General features: G+C 35.4%; 1 protein-coding gene across 2 annotated transcripts in view; it reads left to right on the top strand.

Moving 5' to 3' along the window:
• CSMD1 (CUB and Sushi multiple domains 1) overlaps positions 1–19678 on the top strand; it is a 1151643-nt gene that overhangs the window by 1073868 nt on the left and 58097 nt on the right. For both annotated transcript variants that reach the window (XM_035319885.1, XM_035319886.1), the window contains exons 52-54: positions 4357–4530; positions 13852–14025; positions 17775–17948. In XM_035319885.1, coding sequence (XP_035175776.1) covers positions 4357–4530; positions 13852–14025; positions 17775–17948 — 522 coding nt within the window. The remainder of the gene's footprint in view (positions 1–4356; positions 4531–13851; positions 14026–17774; positions 17949–19678) is intronic.

Here is a 19678-nt window from a genome sequence, read left to right on the forward strand (position 1 = left end):
AACTTATGTCAGTCCTAACCTCAGATGTTCAAGGATTGAGAGAACATCAGTGTGCTCATACAGTTGCCAGGGTTATAGTCTCAGACCCTTAGTGAATTCCCCAAAAACTTCATTTTTTCCTCTCTCCTTTTTCCAGGGTGTTACTTGCCTTGGTTGGAGAGGATAGCTGTCACATCAGCTAGTTCTGCCACCCTTAAACCAGATACTTTTCCTATATTGTGATAGTACTTACACATCCACATCCGGTAAATGGGGAACATCAGTCTCCCACTGCATATAGGAGGATACTGTAGCATGTCAAATGGAACTAAGTGCTTATATTTAGAAAATTGAATTGGAACATAAGACAACTGCAGGTTTGTGTCAGAGCCCAGTACTCTGACCACCTTCTTTTAGATAGAAATTAGAAAGATAGATTTAGATAGAAATTGAGGTAGATATTTACTGCCAAATTTACTTATTTTAAGATATTTGACATTACACAGGATTTCAATTTAGCAGCACAGTCAGCAATATACTGAAATCATAACACAAGTATATTACAGCAATTGCAATATACAGCTGAATCACAATGCAAACAGTTCCTATTACCACTCTTCACATGTTTACCATCACAACACTAGGCATCCCTAATCCCTGGAAAGGAAAATGTGGGTTAAAGCCATCTTGAGCCTGTGGCTGTCTTTAAAATTAATTTATCTGATTGTTCAGTTTTATAGTTTGTGTGTGGGTGAATGATGTATACATCTACCCATACTGGTTTGGCTGTCTCAGGAAGACAGCTGTTTGATTAACTCAGGGAAGGCCATTTACACAGCCAGTTGATCCAGTCAACTGACAGAAGCAGTCTTTTTTTTTTTTTTTTTTTTTTTTTTAAAAAAAAGAGATCCCCTTTGTGTTAAGGTCAGCTTTCTTTACAACAGCTGTGTTCACTCCCCGTATTCTTCCCTGAGCTTCATGAATACATTACCCATGTCCATTTTCTCTGAGCCTACTTTCATTATAGGCATTTGCTGATCAGCTAGAATTAGGTGGTCATGAATCAGATGAAATATGTTTGCACTAATCTAGAGGGATGGGTATTATTTTGATTATACCAAATTAAAGAGTTTATATAATGGTTTTGGTTAAAAAAAAAAAAAAAAAAAAAAAAAACATGAATACATTTCCTTCATGTCTGGGATCAAGAAATAACTCACAGATATATGAATATACTGCAACCAATTTTAGTTTTATGAAACATATCTGCATAGTAGTGGAGTATCTAGTAAATTAGATACAAGTACTTCCGATATATTTTCAGAGGCAGATAGAGATAGGATATAGACATATACTTTTTTTTATGTTAGTAGTTCTGGGCAGGGTTATAGAACAGACTCCCATTAAAACTGTCCCTTCCTATAATGGGGTGAAGATTCCAATCTTCCTCACCTCAGCATGAGCTCCCAATAAAAAAAAAAAAAAAAAAAAAAATCAAACCTTTCAGGAATAACGGGAAGCATGACTACAAACCTAAGGCATGGACTGCATAGGCAATATTAGAGAATATTATTCAATGCTGGTATGGGAAAAGAAGAGCAAAGTAAAGACACAAAAGGATGCACTCCATTTAACTACAAATAATTAAAAAAAGACATATATTTTCCAGAAAATAAAATTATTTAAGACACTTTTAGAACAAGGTTAAGAGAGCTACTTGTAATAGCAAACAGTGCATGAAAGCAGTGTATTGGATCTTTCTTGAACAATGATGGGTTGTGGGATTGTGTTGGCCTGTTTTATTCTATTAGTTTTGGTTTGAGAAAATGTTCTTCTGAAAATATTCAGTTGGAAAAATAAGGAAACTGTTGTATGTCTTATAAACCAGTAATAGTTATATGGATTTTCATCTCAAGTTTAAAATCAATGAGTTTTTTATTCTATTAGTTCCTTTTGTGCACACATACTAAAAACATCCTGTTTTCTGCCTAATACACAAGCATTATTCAGCTTGTGAAAGCTCTCTGAAAAGCTACTTCTTGACCAACCTCTACAATTACTGGATATTAAATGTGGGTTGAGCCATATGAGATATAGTTAACCAAAAGCAAAGTATTAGGTATGTGCACAAAACCCTAAGAGTTGTTGATTAAAGATGCATTGGTTTATTTATAAGGCAGTTGCATTATTTTGCCCTCTCAGATAAGATTGATTAGGATGTAATTATGGCAAACTTCATCCCCAGAGAGTTGTTCAGTACCACTTTCATTGGATAGAGATCATTAAGATCCAGAAATACACTACAGAGTATTTTGAGGAGCTTACTATTTACTTTCTGTCTGTCACTGTCATAGTGAGTTGGCTCAGAGATGGTTATACAAATATAGATCTTATCTGTTTAAAATTATATTTCAGAAGCAGCAGGAGATAATTGAAACACTGACAATAAAGTATTTCATAGAATCATTTAGGTTGGAAAAGAGCTCTAAGACCATCAAGTCCAACCTAGCACTGCCAAGTCTACTACTATACCAGGTCCCTAAGCACCACATCTATACATCCTTTAAATACCTCTGGGGATGGTGACTCAACTACTTCCCTGGGCAGCCTGTTCCAATACTTCACAGCCTTTCTAGTGAACATTTTTTTCCTAATATTCAACCCAAACTTCTCCTGGCGCAACTTGAGGCCATTTCTTCTTGTTCTATTGCTTGTTGTTTGGGAGAAGAGACTGACCTCCACCTCCCGACAACCTCCTTCAAGGTAGCTAAATTTAAGGTAGATTTATTTTGAATCAATATCTACTTGTGAATAATATCTATAAAGGAGTTACAAAACATCAAATTAAGGGAGTTCTAGATTATGAGACCTAACTGGTATATTCATTTTATTTGTTTAACAATATGCTAAATAGCTACCTAATAAGTTAGGAGGTGGCTCATTATTCATGTAGTTTAGCTATTGTTTCTGCAATCACTGTAATTAAAAATAGTAAAGCATTTGCAAGATGTGTAGAACACTCAATTCTACTGCATTTTAGGGAAAAAATATTTTAAACATATGTATGTGTAGTTAATATTCAGCAAATTAGCATTAGAAGTTACAATGTTAGACTATTCTGCAAATGACACTGTTGTGACTTGATTATAGTTACAAGGAGTGTTACCCACCTCTGGAAACCTTATGTGCATAAGAAGTTTTAATCACATCTCTTCTGATTATGACCTAGTTTACTGCTCAGTGATATCAACTTGATTTTACCCAACTTTCACACTGGAAATTCCATGTCATTTTCCACAGTGAACATTTTAAAACAGAATACCCGCACTCACTCTAGTATCTGGCACCAGTATCACTCTCACACACAGGTTTCACCTGACAATGAGACACCCACACTCAGTCCAGTCACTGTCCCCAGTCTTCACTCACTCACACACAGGTAACACCATAGCTGGCACATAGCCCTTGCAGCACTTGTACACATGAGAGACAGAGCATGAGTACACAGAGAGATAGTTAAGATTTAATGTGAAAATACAAGAAGATAAGTCAGACTGAGGTGATCAGGTGCAGGGCTTGGCCAGACAAGTGTACTGATTTTCCCCTTTGTAAGTGACCAGCACTTTTATACCCTTTCCCACCTATCCCCCCTCTTTGTTTCTCGTGCCGCCTCTTCCCCCTACATACCCTCCATGGTTTTGCAGAGCTCTGCAGTTTCCTGCACCCTCCCAGTCTGGGGGTACCTAGTTCACAGTCTTATCAGTTGCAAGGGTCATCCTTCCTGGAACTTGTAAGTTTCTGACACCTGTAACTTGTTAGTCCACCAATCAGTGTGACTGGGAGGTCTGTTTCTTGTGATTGCCTCCTACTTTAGGAGTCCTCAGTCAGATAACCCTGCTGGAATGAACACTCACTCCTACGTTCTCACATAGTCTCATAACTCCGTGTGACTTACCAGACATGGCTCCCATCGCTGCCTCCCTTTGTTATTATCCCTTCTTGCATTGTTAAAGGTCCTTAATGAGATACCCTTAAAGGAGCAGACACTGTCCTTCTAGATACTCTTACACCAGGAATATAATTTCATCCTTCCCAGACATTCATGTAATTCTCTTGTTTCAGAATGTGAAATCCAGATTGTATTTAAACTGCTGTCAAGATGTGAAGATGTCTTGAGTTTTCTGATTTAGAACATGTCTTGCCAAATCAAGCATAACTTTAAGCCTACTATGTAGTTTTACTTTTGAATACAGCTTTTATATTTATTCATATTACCTTTACTTTATGAGAAAATGTGAGGTGATCCATTGTTTTTCAGTCTAAGAAACGATCAAAAGTATTTTCATACTTCAGTTTGTTATGCTGTTTTCTTCCTAGTTATCTCCTGTGGTGGTCTTCCATCTCCACCAAATGGAAATAAGATTGGAACCTTAACAGTGTATGGAGCCACTGCGATATTCACCTGTAACACAGGATACACATTAGTTGGTTCTCACGTGAGAGAATGCTTGGCAAATGGTCTCTGGAGTGGTACTGAAACCCAATGTCTAGGTAAAATAACTTATTTCTTTTATTTATTTATTTATTTTGTTTTGTTTTGTTTTGTTTTGTTTTTAATCAAAAGCAGTGCCAAGTAGTGGAATTCACCTCATATCAAGCAACAACATGTTTAGACAAATGACAGATAAAGATATCCTAAATGCAGAAAGTGTTTTGTGCTGTATATGATCTTATGTTGCTCTACTGACAGATAGTTTTTTGTTTGTTTGTTTTGTTTTTAAGAAATTAAATTATATTTGATGTTGTTGGAAAGCTTTTTGGACCAGGAGGATTTTTTTTGGTGACTCACTTGGTTATCCACATTTACAGTATTGTGATTTGCTTTGTGATGTAGTCACAGAGGGCGTGATGAAACTATGCTGGAAGATGAGCTTCAGTTCAGGAGCATGCCTGATGTGTTCCAGCTCCAAATAAATTGTCAGCATACTGAGAATATAGGCAAGGAGATTAGACAAGACAGTCCATAGTAAAGCAAAACCAAACCCCATCCCCTGCCTAACTTTCCACTTTATGGAAAAGTTAAAAGCTTTTAAATAAGTTATGCTTATTCATTTCTAAGTGATAAAATCCCTTGTCCTCCCATTCTCTGGAAACATTAAGTTTTTAAAAAGTATATCAACATGTGTTGTTTTGTTTTTTTTTTCATGCAAACAATAAAATGACAGTTACGTTCCTCTGACCTCACTATCTTTCTTCAGAAAAGTCAATTAAAATAATATTGACGGGTATGTTTTGCAGCATGTCATAAAGAACAACAATCTTTTGTCATATCTGAAGAAATGAACTCAAATCAAAACTGAATCATCTTTTATTAATCCTCACTTCTTCAAACATTCCTGCTGGATGGATAATCCCTGAAATTGTCATTTCTATGAATGGAGTCAAAATAAACATTTTGATCTACGTTTCCAATAAGTCAGTGTCAGTATGGATTTACAAGAAAGAAGTTCTATATGCAGCATACTTAAATGACTGATAGTGAAAAGATGCTGATCCTTCTTAGAATCTGTTCTTAACTTTCTCAGTGTTAATAGGGTCACTGTCTTTCTGTGTTCAGATAGACATACTGATGGTCTGTGGGATATCAGGTTGTTAATGCTTATTATCTTATGCAAATAAGTGATAAGTAGGTAGTCTATGCTGTTTTGCATTAGATTTCTGAGCAGCTACAGTTCCTGTGAGCAAGGTATAGAAAATCAGAGCTCCATTTTAAAACACAACATTTCTCTGGTAGAATATTATATTAAGCAAAAAAAAGGAACATCTGCATCACAGTAACCAGGTGTGATGGGACCACATACCAACTCAGTCTTGGCTTCCAAAAAAAACAATCTTCAAGTATTATCAATTTCAACTTAGCAGGTTATTAAAAAAAAGAATAACAACTATCATTAGACAAACATGATTCTTACCAATGTACTACTGACAATATCCTGCTTTTCTGGAGGCCTTTAATAGCTGAAAATACTTTCAAAGAAAATATTTTGAAACATGTTGCAAGCCACAAGACAGTAATGCACTAACAGACAAAAGCATAATAATCTAACCTTGAAGAAAAAGAATGTGGAGTTATATAGAATAGAGCATATTAGCTCTATTCTTCATCAGTGATTTTACAGACAATTTAATGGGGTGTAGGTGAAATACAGGAGTGTGGGAGTCTTCTGTCAGAGACCAGGATAAAATCTAGGTCTTTGTGTCCTACCTGTTGTGTTCATTGCCTTTTCTTCTCTCAGTTCAGATACTAGACTGCAGTAGCAAGGAAAATGAAGAGAGGAAAAAAAAAAAAAAAAAAAAAAAAAAAAAAGCATAAAATCACAGAATCACAGAATAGTCTAGGTTGGAAGAGACCTCCAAGATCACCGAGTCCAACCTCTGACCTAATGCTAATAAGTCTTTCAATAAACCATATCCCTAAGCTCTACATCTAAATGTCTTTTAAAGACCTCCAAGGATGGTCACTCAACCATTTCCCTGGGCAGCCTGTTCCAGTGACTAACAACCCGTTCAGTAAAGAAGATTTTCCTAATATCTAACCTAAACCTCCCCTGGTGCAATTTTAGCCCATTCCTCCTCGTCCTGTCACCAGGCACATGGGAGAATAGACCAACCCCCACCTCGCTACAGCCTCCTTTCAGGTACCTGTAGAGTGCAATAAGGTTGCCCCTGAGCCTCCTCTTCTCCAGGCTAAACAGTCCCAGCTCCCTCAGCCTCTCCTCGTAAGACTTGTTCTCCAGACCCTTCACCAGCTTCGTAGCCCTTCTCTGGACTCGCTCAAGCACCTCCATGTCCTTCTTGTAGTGAGGGGCCCAAATCATGTAATTCACATTCAGATCATCAAATCTGAATTAAGAATTTTAAAACTTTTGATCATGTAATCCTGACTGATTCCTTCATTTTGCAACAGTAATATTTGTAGTACAATTTTTGTGAATATAATTTTACAGTATGTCATCTCTTAAGATACAGAGTAGTCAAAAGTAGTGACCATCATCTCAGAGAGCTAACCTACCTTCTAAATAGCAGCTAGTTATTAGAAAGCAAGATGTAGCTGTTTCTGGCAAATTTTATGAGAAAGCACTTTTCCAATCTGATATCTTTTCAATTCCATACATGAATTCTGCAATTATATAAATTAAGAATTACGTCAATTTTGTTTAGGAAATAATAATATAACAGAGGGAGCATATTTTAATTACTACTTCTTTTGTTATATAGAGCAATAAAGGAGTGAAATAAATCTTTTTTACCTAGGATTAATAATTCCACTGAAGTGCTGATTAAGGGAGTGCTGTGCCTCAGGGTTACTTTTTTGTATACATAAGTTCATCAGTTCCACTGTGGAACTACATAAGAGGCTTGTGTGTGAAGATAACATCAGCTTCCTAGGTTATCCCTAGGCTGAGTCTGACAAACATTTAAAAGATGCTAGAAATTCAACTGTGAAGATCCAAAACACCAAATTTGGATGTGTACTATTTTCCTCAGCCCTTTCTTCTGCTGCTAATATTGAAAACTATATTGTAAAAAATAAAAACATTAAGGCAGGGGGAGAGGAGGGTGTGGAGGAGGGGCTGGAGGCTATTTATTCATCCTCAGCTTTTTTGTAGCGTTATACCATACCTTACAAGTGTATTGCCTGGCACTTGCATATCATAAATTCTAGCAAAAAGTTATGTGTTAGCATCATTCATTTTAACTTACCTTAAATACTACTTCAACATTTGATCAATAATAATAGTATTTAGTACTTATATACTGCCCTTTTTTTTTTTTTTTTAAAAAAAAAAAAAAAAAGGTCTGGTCATGCAAGATAATTTAGCTGCCAATGTGTACAAACTAAATATACAAATCTCAATGGAATCTGTTTATATTGTAAATAACTGTTATGTGTGGAAGTCTAGAAAAGATTCTTTCTCATTCTGACTACTGGGAAATATATTTTACCTCGGAACACCCCAGAAGATTAACTGTCTACAGTAGCCATAAAATTGGATTTGAATAGTGTAGAGATGGAGAAGAAACAATGAGTACAGGACTTACCTAGAGAACAATACTAGATTATTCTCCAAGTCAGTTTAAAAACTATGTACAGAAAAGCTTTTAACTCTTTGGGAATCAGCTAATCAATTTACCAGATCTCATAGTTACCAAATTGTCTCTATATACAGCCTGTACTATATATGAATTCACACTTTTCTTCTTTCTCTCTCTTTTTTTTTTTTAACATATCTGCATAAAAATTGATATCCATTACCATTTTTTCCTCTTAGTCATAACTACCAACTTCTAGTTTCTATCTGCATTTCAACTTTTAGTTTCTATCTGCATTTTAAATTATTTCTACAGATGTATTCCCACCTGTAATGAACACAACACATGTTGCAGAAAATATGACTGCAGTACAAGTAACAATTGTCTTATGATACTTCCCAATTCTTTTTCTTACAATGGTGATGGTCTTACATTTCTTTTTGATGCATTAGATTGATTGCATTGTTGAACACAATGCTTAGAACTGTTGAATACATGCATCTACCTCAGTAGGTAAAAAGGACCACAATTAGAGCTGGAAGGTTATTAATCACCATTTATTCTTTGTTGATTCAAAATCAGACAAGCTCTGTAATGCCAAAAATACTGCACAGCTGTGCATACAAAATTCTAAATTCGAGTGAGTTATCACATTCATGCTGCAGATGATTGTATTTCTGGTACTAAACCTCTTCTTGCCTCTCTGTATTCTCTCACATAAGGGATATTCACATCATGTGCTTTAGGCACCTAATTTAGATGCAGTTTAGAGTACAGTCTAAGATCCTAAATTTCCAACAAGGTCAATGGAACTATGCAGGCTCCTCCAGAGAGCAATTCAGGAAAGATAAATTTGATTCGTAAAGTTAGATGAAGTGAATGCCACTAGCTGTGTATTCCTAAATTTCAAGGACAACATGCACCAAATTTATTTCAAAGGTGCCTTTAGGACTTACCTGAAGCCTGTGAAAATCAGGAAGCGAACACCAGGGAACTATGAGTGGCCCTTTCCATTTCAAAGCAATGATAATGAGTTAGAGATACTTTTTACCTGCACTGTACCTGCATAAATGTAATTCAGAACAGCTATAGATGAAAACAGGTATCACATTGTGTTACCCCCTGGTTTGTGTAGAATCAATTTGTGCTTTCAGTCCAGTTGAGTTCACTAATTTCTATATTTCAGGAAAAGCTTTGTGAGTTCCATATTTTCCTCAAAATAAAGCTAAAACCAATGACTGTAGTAAATGAGTCCAAGGGTAAGTGTAAGACATAGTTCTGCAGATAGTTAGCACTATATATACTTTTTCTCAGTTATATGAAGATAAATGTGAATCATTAGGCTAGATGTTTTTCATTTGTACTCAATTCCTCACACTGCTGATAATTCATATCTCTTCCCCTTCTTTCTTTTCAAGAAGAATTACACCTGTAAGTCACAAAACGTGTTTACATGCATGCTTTGTGTGTGTGACTGATTCATGTAGGACATAGATCAAATTGGAATCTTTTAAGTGTTTGCATAACTCCACCTCTGGTATTGTTGATATTTAATCATGGACTCACTCCTCTGTTTTCCTGTATAGATATCTTATCCTGACTTTATATGACTTTCAGGTACAAAACTATGCATAAATAAAGCAGGGCTGTATTTTAAAATCTAAATTTAAATGTAACCCATTCCATTCAATTTTCATAAATTATTACCACAATTTAGTTTTTCAAAAAATATAATATCGTATATGCTGGAATGATCTGTAAGTGAAATGATTCATATTCCAGATATCTGTTAAATTCCCATTTATGGGAAAGTATATAATACTTTGGTGTTTTGTATTATGCCATCTCAACTATCTTTGTTCCTAAAATTTCCTGTGATTCCCTGTGCTTGGCTTCAGTGCAAACACTGCTTTTTCAATTTTTCACTTTTTAGGTCTAGAAAACAACAACAACAACAAAACAGCAACACAAATGTATTCCAATCCATTCTGTATAAATACAGCCTCTCTTTTCCCATTTTTCATGTTTCATAGATTTTCTTTGCCAAAACCTGTGATTGTTCCAATTGCTTTGATTGCTAGTCCCTGTTTAGAACCATGCAGAATAGTTTTCTTGAGGAGAAGGAATTCTGATTAAAAGTGATGTCTACCTTTGCTCTAGTATGTAGTTAATCTATATTCAAGTTTAACCAGATCATTAAATTGTCATTCCTAGTAGCAGCATTTGAGGGAGAGAAGTGTTGCAGTAGAGTTGGAAGTTAACTACTTAAATAAACTGTGGCCAGTATTACCCAAGAACTGCTAGTGGTTCTGTTAGTGACAGATTGGGGTGCAGCCTCAGCAAGTCTGAGGATGACACCAAATGATGGGGAATTGTTGGTATGCTGGATCACAGTACTGCTATACAGAGGGACCTTGAGAATCTGAAAGAATGGACTAACAGGAATCTCATAAAGTTCAGCAAAGATAAATTCAGAGTCCTGCAGTTTTGCTAAGAATAATGCCATTCAGGAGGACTGGCTTGGAACTGACAGGGTAGAAAGCAGCTTTACAGAAAGTAACCCAGGTGACATGGTGGAGAGGTTAGACAAGGGTTATAAGCGTGGCCATGCAGGAAAGATCATGAACTGGAGCATATGAGGAGCAATGTAGTCAGCAGGTTGAAGTTATTATTTCGTCTTCAGCATGCATGTGGAAAGCTGTGTGTGGTTTTTGTTTTCCACCATACAAGAGAAAGATTGGCGAACTGAAGCAAGGCTGGGAAAAAGGCCTGCTAAGAGGTTAGGGGCATGTGACAGGCAAGAAGAGGCTGAGTGAGGCTGAATAAGAGGGAAGGGTTAAGGGGGATCATATTGCTAATTTGGGCTGACAATAATAAAGTAAATACTTCCATGAGATATCAAGATAAAATTGCAAGGAGAAATTTCAAGGAGAAAAAAGTGTTTTCAATGTCTTTGTTACTTTTTGCTGTCATTACTCCCTGTTTGGAGTATGAAAAATATTAAATCCATATTTTGTTGCACAAATTTACAGAACATAGTCGTAATGCCTCCTTGAAGACAACAGCAATCCTAAGATTAGTATTGTTATAATAATCCTCTATGTATGAAAAAAGTAATCAAGTGGCACATTTTCCCCTTTTGGTGTTTTAGAAGATCCATTAAGTGTAAATGAAATATACTGCTTAGCTCTATTAAAGTGGCTGTAGTAGAAATTAATTCAGACCCAAGAAAAAAGTTATGAGCAAGTCTGCTTCTTCACGAATATGGCCTCAGTGTTAAACAGAACATCACGCAACCACATTCTATCAGTGGTCATGAGCATCATGTCCCTATTCTCATGTCTCAGAATGAGCACTGAAAGTGCTTAGCATAGTTTCAGTTGAAATTGTTGGCAGATGTAATTAATCAATGCCACTAAAAATAAATAAATAAATAAAATTCTTCCCTTTAGTCAATAAAGATAAATAGTTTCCTGATCAGAAGCTCTGTTTCTAAACAAAATAAATAATCTAGAGAGACTAAGATTATTACTTGGCTTCCTTAAAGCCAAGAGTGCCACTGCCCCATAGTAATCCATTCTGCATTGTTTAACAGCCGCTGATAGCACTAAGAAACAGTGCTGGTAGACATTCTTTCCTTTACATACTTCCATGCAGCTGCAAAAGGTGATTATTTCAAGTATAGTGATCAAATTAGAAACTAATATAAAGAAGAGTTTATTATAATTTTGGCATTAATATGGATTTATAAGCATGTTAAATATACCAATTTAGCTAAGGAACAACTGAAGATAACATAAAGGTGGTGATTATTTGGAAAGAATGAACACAAGTAGAATCAGTTTATGTGACTGATTACTAAAATGCATTAATAAATAAAGAAATAACTGTAGAAATTGGAGATGAATGATAATAAATATTTGAGCATAACAAGGTATACTTAGCTGTATAATTTTTTTTTCGAAATGTCTGTGTGGAAACCTCCTTTGTATGTTGCAGCTTTTAAATTAGACTGAAGAAAATTTCTAATAGATACAAATAGGGGCATTTATGGCATAGTAAATGAGCTAATATAGCTAAATGTGCCATTTATACATATCTGAAATAATGCAGTATTTTTTCTCTTGAAGGCAATAGACAGACTGTGATCCCACACAAAATATTAGATTTTTTATTATTTTTTTAATAATTTATTATCTATATTTTTAACTTAGATTGAAGTCTTAGTATCAGTCTTCTAATGTCTGAGGACATGCTATTGAGAAATCAGTAATTTGTTGGATATGTAGAATAACAGACACTACATTTACTCTAATAAAATAACACCTTGACATGCAAATGAATATGAAACTAGATCATATCACCTCTTAAATTGTTAGAATAAAGCCTTGACATGTTTTGGCTAACATTCTCCAAGAAAATTTCTAAGAACTGTTCAAGTTAGCTTAAACCAGTATTAATCCTGGTAGGCAGCTTATTAGCAGCTGTGCTAGTCTGGAGGGCAAGAGATTTTCAGTTTATGAATACACACTGTGCTGTGTTGGTGTGTTGGGTCTGTCTGGGATGGAGTCACCTTTCCCTGCAGCAGCCCACACAGTGCTGTGCTCTGCACTCATAGCTGGAACAGCACTGGTATCACTCCAGTGTTGTGTCTATTGCTGCATAGTGCTGGCACAACATCAGAACTCCTTCCAGGCCCCCAAGAGCCAGCAGGCTGGGAGTGGGCAATTGATGTGGAGGGGACATCACCAGGGCAGCTGACCTAAACCAACCAAAGGGATATTCCATAACACCTGATGTCACACTGAGCAATAAAAGGGGGGCTCTCATGGGGGAGGGTCTCTCCTGAACAACCGGTACGCGTTTTGAGGCCCTGCTTCCCGGGACGTGGCCGAACATCGCTCGTTGATGGGAAGTAGAGAATAACTTTTTTTTTCTTTCTCTCTGTGCTTCCGCGCGGCCTTGTTGTTTCTTTTGTTTCTCTTTCTCCCCATTCCCCTTTCCTTAATTAAATCATTCTCATCTCAAACCTCGAGCTCTTTGTGTTGTCTTTTCTCCCCCTTCCTCTTTGAGGAGGGGAGGAGTGAGAGAGCGGTTGTGGTGGAGCTCTGCTGCCCACTCGAGTAAAACCATCACAGTTGGTTGGCCTCTGCCAGAGAATGGCCCCAATCATGCTTAATTTGTTAGTAGAGATTTGTTCACAAACTCCAAGGCAAATCAAGAACATGAGCACTGTGAAGAAATAATGGGAGTCTGGGAGTTAAACAAACAAACAAACAAACAGAAACAAACAAACAAACAACCACTTTTGTTTGTAATTCACATTTCTCTGAGGACCAAAGCAGGCTTATTAAGGAAAAGGTAAAATAATAATAATAATAATAATTTACCCATTTGAAAATTGTCCATTTTGTAGCAAATAAACTGATTGTAACTTCAGACATTTGCATTTTATATGCACCAGACATTCTTCTGACAAATTTGTCAAATCTACAACAGAATTTGACGAAACTACATATATAAGAAAATTTCAAATATCTGAATGACTACCTCCGTCACCTTGGAAGAGTAGAAGGAATATCATTGGCAGTTTTTACACCCTAGATCTTGTTCTGCTTGTTCCTAGATCCACTACTATATGCTCTTTGACTCTAATATTATTATTTTTTTATTAAGAACAGGATTTTTTTTTTTTTTTTTTTTCATATCAGCATTCTTGTAAATGTTGTCAAGATTTGTAAGGATTTGTAGTTTTCATGGATTGCTCTTCTATTGTAGCTGGTCACTGTGGTTCTCCAGATCCAATTGTAAATGGTCATATTAGTGGAGATGGATTCAGTTATCGTGATACTGTAGTCTATCAGTGTAATCCTGGCTTTCGACTTGTTGGTACCTCTGTCAGAATTTGCCTACAGGATCACAGATGGTCTGGACAAACTCCTGTTTGTGTCCGTAAGTATAATTAATTTTTCAGTGAATATTGCTATTACCTTTAACTTAATTAAATACTAATGGTGGATGAGATGTTCAAAGATATTCAAATGATGTGTTAAAAATATATATGTTTATTGGACATATTTTCAGTGATGAGGGTCATTATTATAATCTAATCCACTTTCTAATTTAGCACAGGCTGACTATCTGTATCCAGTAATGTCCGATTTCTGTTTTTTCAGAAGCAGGCTGACACAGACATTGAAGTGGGTTGGACAGCAGGCTGTACCTTAATAACTTTATCTATCTCTTTCTCCCTTTTTCTTCAGGTGTACCTTCTTTGTCAAGTGTCGTCTTACAGAGCTTCTCCTTTTTTTTTTTTTTTTTTTTTTTTTTTTTTTTTAGAATACTAATACATATATATATTTTTAGAATACTAATGGTCTAATTTTTTTCTTCGCTGGATAAAGCTAGAATACTCTTCTGATGGTAACTGCCCATATTTCGAAGTTGACCTAATATTTGACAGTGCAAACCCAGGGCCAGGCATGGTATTAGATTATACTACATCTGTTAGAAAAATATTGACTTCTTTATTCTCTCTTTTGTGTTGCTGTTGTTCTTAATTCATCTGCTTTTGAAAATCTCATAATTAATTAATTATTTAATTTTTGACTCCGTCCCACTCTAGTTCCTTCCACATTTGTGTGGCAGGTCGTCTGACATTTTCCAAAGCATCAGCCATTTAATCAGTCAAGTCTGATTTATCTCCTTATTATTTTGCTACTTTATTTTGTACTAGCATTTATTATTGTTTTTTGGTCATAATAAAACTCCCAATTTCTATATAATTTTGGCTATTTTTAACAATCATTTATATCAATTATTTATTTTTTCTTTTTTTCATTTTCAAGATGTCTATAATTCAGAAAGCAGTATTTTAATGCACACAGAGAGTCACTAAGACGATATTTTTTTTCTGTTAAAGATGTTAGTATCTTTGTTTCATTTCTAAGAAAAAATATTACTGATAAGTCTTTAGATTTCAAAATATTCAGTTTTTTCTTATTTCAACCTGTATATAGCTGCAGGAAATATCTGCCAAATGTCATTGTCCTTTTAAAATCCTTTTGGTATCTTCAAGTGATTTATATTCATCAAAGGCGAAATGCCACCAGCTTGTGTTATTACTTTTAGTGGATTAATTTTACCATGCAGTGAACAAAATCCCTTCAAAAGAAAAGGGCAAAGCTGGGAGGTGTGAGGAGGGAGAGTCAGTTCCTTCCTAAATTGCTACTGTTATTACTGTTCTGAGAAGAACAGGAAGTAGTTTCTGTTTTTACAGACTGCCTAGCAGCAACATGGTTTTATTTTGCTTATAACTGTCAGACTAAAGAATACACACCCCTTCTCCTGCCCCACCCCCCGGCTTTTTTTTTTTTTTTTTTTTTTTTTTTGTCAGCAACCAAGCTTCACATGATTTTCCCACTTTTATTTATTTATTTATTTATTTATTTATTAAAAAATCTAGTAGACATGTCTCAGCTATTTCTGTGAGGGAAAGTGGAAACATAATGCTTACCAATGCTAGAATTGGACTCACTAATGTAATACTGAAAAGGTCCTCTGACTAAGGAGTATGAGTCAGACACTAACAATGTACCAGGGGCACCATAAAGATGCAACAGGCTGTACCCCTGAAAATCTACTACAAGTTGGGCTACATTTTGTGATATATTTACAAGTTATGCATCCTTTCATATTTGTAATTGGCTTGGAAAGGAATTTCAGATTTCTAAATACTAGACATTTTAATCTTCAAAAAACATTATCTAAGAAAGTATTCAGAGTACTCCACACATGACTCTTCATTTCCTATGTTCCTTTATCTTGCACACATTTTTGACACACGTGTTTCCCTACCCCAATATTGGGTAATCTATTATATACTTTGGCTAAATATATTCCAAAAGATCTATTCACTTGATAGTTATTGGGAGTTAACGTGAAAGGTGAAGATCTCTGATTAGTTCTTTGTGAGTAACAGCACAATAAAAATCAAGACAGTGACTTTACTAAAAATATATACTGTATTAATATTAACCAAAACCTCATAGTTACATAGTATACTTTAGGGTCTAAGACTGATACTGTGTTAAAGTCTTGAGAATATACTTGGGAGTTTTATCACTTTAAATGGAGAGATCTCTTTGTTATGTTTCCAGTATTTACATGACATATGTAGGACATATGCATTTCTGCATGCATAGGACAGTTCTTTGTATTAGGCAGGAAAAGGGGATTTGTTATTCACAATTTAGATGTCATAAAAACACTAGTAATAATCTTTAGTTGAAATGTGTTGGGTACTACTTAGGTAAACAATATTAAGAGTTGACTGTATAAAAGCATAATGATGATTGGAAACACTATGATGCCAAATTATTATTATTTTTTAATTACAAATATGTTTTTAAGTACTTGCTACTGTGTGAATCCAACTACTTCAGTGTTGATCAGTCAATAGGTCAAGAATATCTATAAAAATAATGAAGCAATAACAAACCAGATCCTGTGACTAGAGTCTCAGAATCTGAGATCTTTAGTTTTTGGGAGGCATCAGAAAAACAGAATCTGCCAGGAGTAATGATGTCTAAAGAGGATCTGACCCACAAGAATATGTTTTTGTTGAAAAGGACAACTGAGCAGAATTATACTTCATTATCAGAATATTTATACAAGACCTAAATTTTGTATTGTAAGAACTCTGCTGCAAATGGAATAGTGCACAAAGGGGTTTAAGTGACTGAAGTAGATTTATTTGTACAATTTAAGGACTAAATACATAAATCTGGATACAGGAAGATGTCCTATTTAATTTTCAAAGAACAAGTATTGTTGAAAATACTATTTCATAACTGAACTCTGGTTAAATAAAAGAAAACATTAAAATTATTTTTCAGGTGTCAGTTCAGTAAAGGAAAGAAAAAATAACAAAGAAATTAATTAGAAGGTATACCTGTGAATAGGATATTTATTTCAGTATGATAGCCATTATCACCAGCACAATGTTGAAAAGCTGCATATATATATCTTTGACTTTTCTTATTTTCAGTTGTCAGTACCTATGGTTTTTTTCCATATTTTTCTGTATTATTTTAACGTCTGGTCACGTGGAAGGCTACAGCTTAACCATTATAAAATAAATAAGTATCATGTAAGCATATTAACAAACACATAATATGCATAATGGGAATGATTTAATCCCAACAATGATGTCTCTACTGCCAGAAGAAAATCTAATTAGAAGGATTTAAACAAAGCAACTCAACAATTTTGGAACAAGAATGCTTTGGAACTCCAGAATGTTCTGAAGCAATACTTGAATTCAGTTTGTTTTACCCTACTAGATTTTGAATCTTGCAGATATTTTTTTTAAATCTGCATTCTTAGGAAATATAGTGTAGTCTCAATATTTTTTAAGGTATAGTACATATTAGTAGGGTGTCAAAATTCATGTACATATAATTATTTATATTATAACTTACAGCATAAGCTAAAAAGGAGATTCTGAGTCTTACAGAAAAATTAACGTTTTTTTCCCCTGGCAGTTAAGATCTCTGTATAAATGCATCATGTTTTTTCTTAAACTTCTTGCATAAATATAAAAGAAAATTTCAGAAATAAAACCAGCTCCAACCTGCAAGTGATTCCATGAAACAGTACCTTTCAGTTAGTTGCTAGGATTCCTATTTTTCTTTTAACAGCAATCACATGTGGACATCCTGGGAATCCAGCTCATGGAATGACTAATGGCAGCGAGTTCAATTTAAATGATGTTGTAAATTTTACTTGCAACACTGGGTACTTACTTCAGGGTGCTTCTCGAGCACAGTGCCGAAGCAATGGGCAATGGAGTAGCCCTCTACCAAACTGCCGAGGTAAGAAACTTTCTTGTTCATTCTCTGTTCTCTAATGGCTTATTTCAGGTATTATCCTTTAAACCTGACTTCAAAACACTGGGATAAAAATCAGAAAACTGACCTTCATTACCTTATTGTTTTTTTTATTCAAGTTTTTACATTTCTATATTGGAAAAAGGAGTTAGCTAAGTATTGAGGAAGCCTTGGGTTTTCAGTATTTGGCCTCACATTTTTCAGACTGTAATCCCTAACATTTAGTTTAGAGACACATAAAGTCTACTTTATATCACAGAAGTTATGTTACATTAATAAATCAGTCAGCTCTCTAGCCTGACTTATATGCACTGGAAGTTTCCATAAATGGTCAATTATTCCTATTAAGAGACAGTTATGCAAATGAATATTTATGCATCATAACACTAGTATTTCTTCTGTATTTCCTATTTATGGCTACTGTTTTATTTGTTTTCCTCAACCTTTGTCTACAGTTGCAGAATATGAAGCTAATTTTAGACCTTTGTTGAGATCTTTGTCAGACCACTAATATCTGTTCATTGCTCCACTGTTTTGATGTTTTATGCCCCCAAATAACTTGTACTGGTATAGTAAGTGCTTTCTCAATATTCAATCCAGTAAGTTGCTGATAATATTTAATAATATTGTGAAATGTTTTCTTCTGAATCACCAAGTCAGAAAATATATCTTCTTGCTGTAAAACATGCAAATTTTCAGAGAGGTGAAAAACAGACATAGGGATGAGTCATATAAGATATACTGAAAGATCTCTAGAGCATGGAGAAAAGGTTTTGAGATTTTATTGTGTTGGGTACTATAAAATATAGTTTAGTATAAAATATAGTATATAGTTTAGTGGTCTTTTTGTGAACTCTCCAGAAGGAAATTGACTTTAATGAGCCTAATTTTAAAATGCTGTAACCCCACTGTTACGTCATCTAGCTCCATCTTCCTTTTAGTGCCAACCCATAAACTCCTCATCCATCCCCAGGCCAAATTCCATTCACTCCCGCTGATCATTCACATAAAGGACAACACCCCATCCTTTTCTCCCCTTCCTGTACTTCCTAAAGAGCCTATATCCTTCCATTCCAATAATCCAGTCCTGAGAGCTACCTCAGCATGTCTCCATAATCCCAATAAGATCATAGCCCTGAAAGCATACACACATCTCACTCATCTTGTTTGCTCCTCATGCTGTGTGAGTTTGTGTACAAGCACTTAAGAGGGGCAAACCAGCGTGTTTGGTTCATAGACAGGATTGGAGGATTTCTCCATAATGATGCCTTTTAGGCATTTCTTTGATAATCTTCAAGTGTTGAAGGTGTCCCTGCTTAATCCCCTCTTTGTTGATTTTGTGATCCTTTCCTATCACATCAACCCATGCCCTTTGTTCAGCAACCCTGTCTGTTACTCTTTCATAGAGCTGCTGGTTATTCTTTCTCTCCACTCTCATACTAAATTGAAAACCCTCCTTATGAGGTCATCTATCCTATTGGTGAAAATATCTTTGCCCTGCGTAGTGAGCTGGATCCCACCTTTCCCAAGCAGATGCTGATCTGCAAACTGGGTCCCTTGGTCATAGAACCCTGTCAAAAACAACAGTTCTGCAGCCGATTATTGACATGTCCAATTAGTGCACTTCCCCGACACCTTTTCCCCCTCACTGGCAGGATTGAGAAAAAAAACACCACCTGGGCCTCTATGCCCTTTTCTATTGCCCCCAGAGCTGT

This window comes from Oxyura jamaicensis, chromosome 3, assembly GCF_011077185.1.
Source record: "Oxyura jamaicensis isolate SHBP4307 breed ruddy duck chromosome 3, BPBGC_Ojam_1.0, whole genome shotgun sequence".
NCBI classification, from domain to species: domain Eukaryota; kingdom Metazoa; phylum Chordata; class Aves; order Anseriformes; family Anatidae; genus Oxyura; species Oxyura jamaicensis.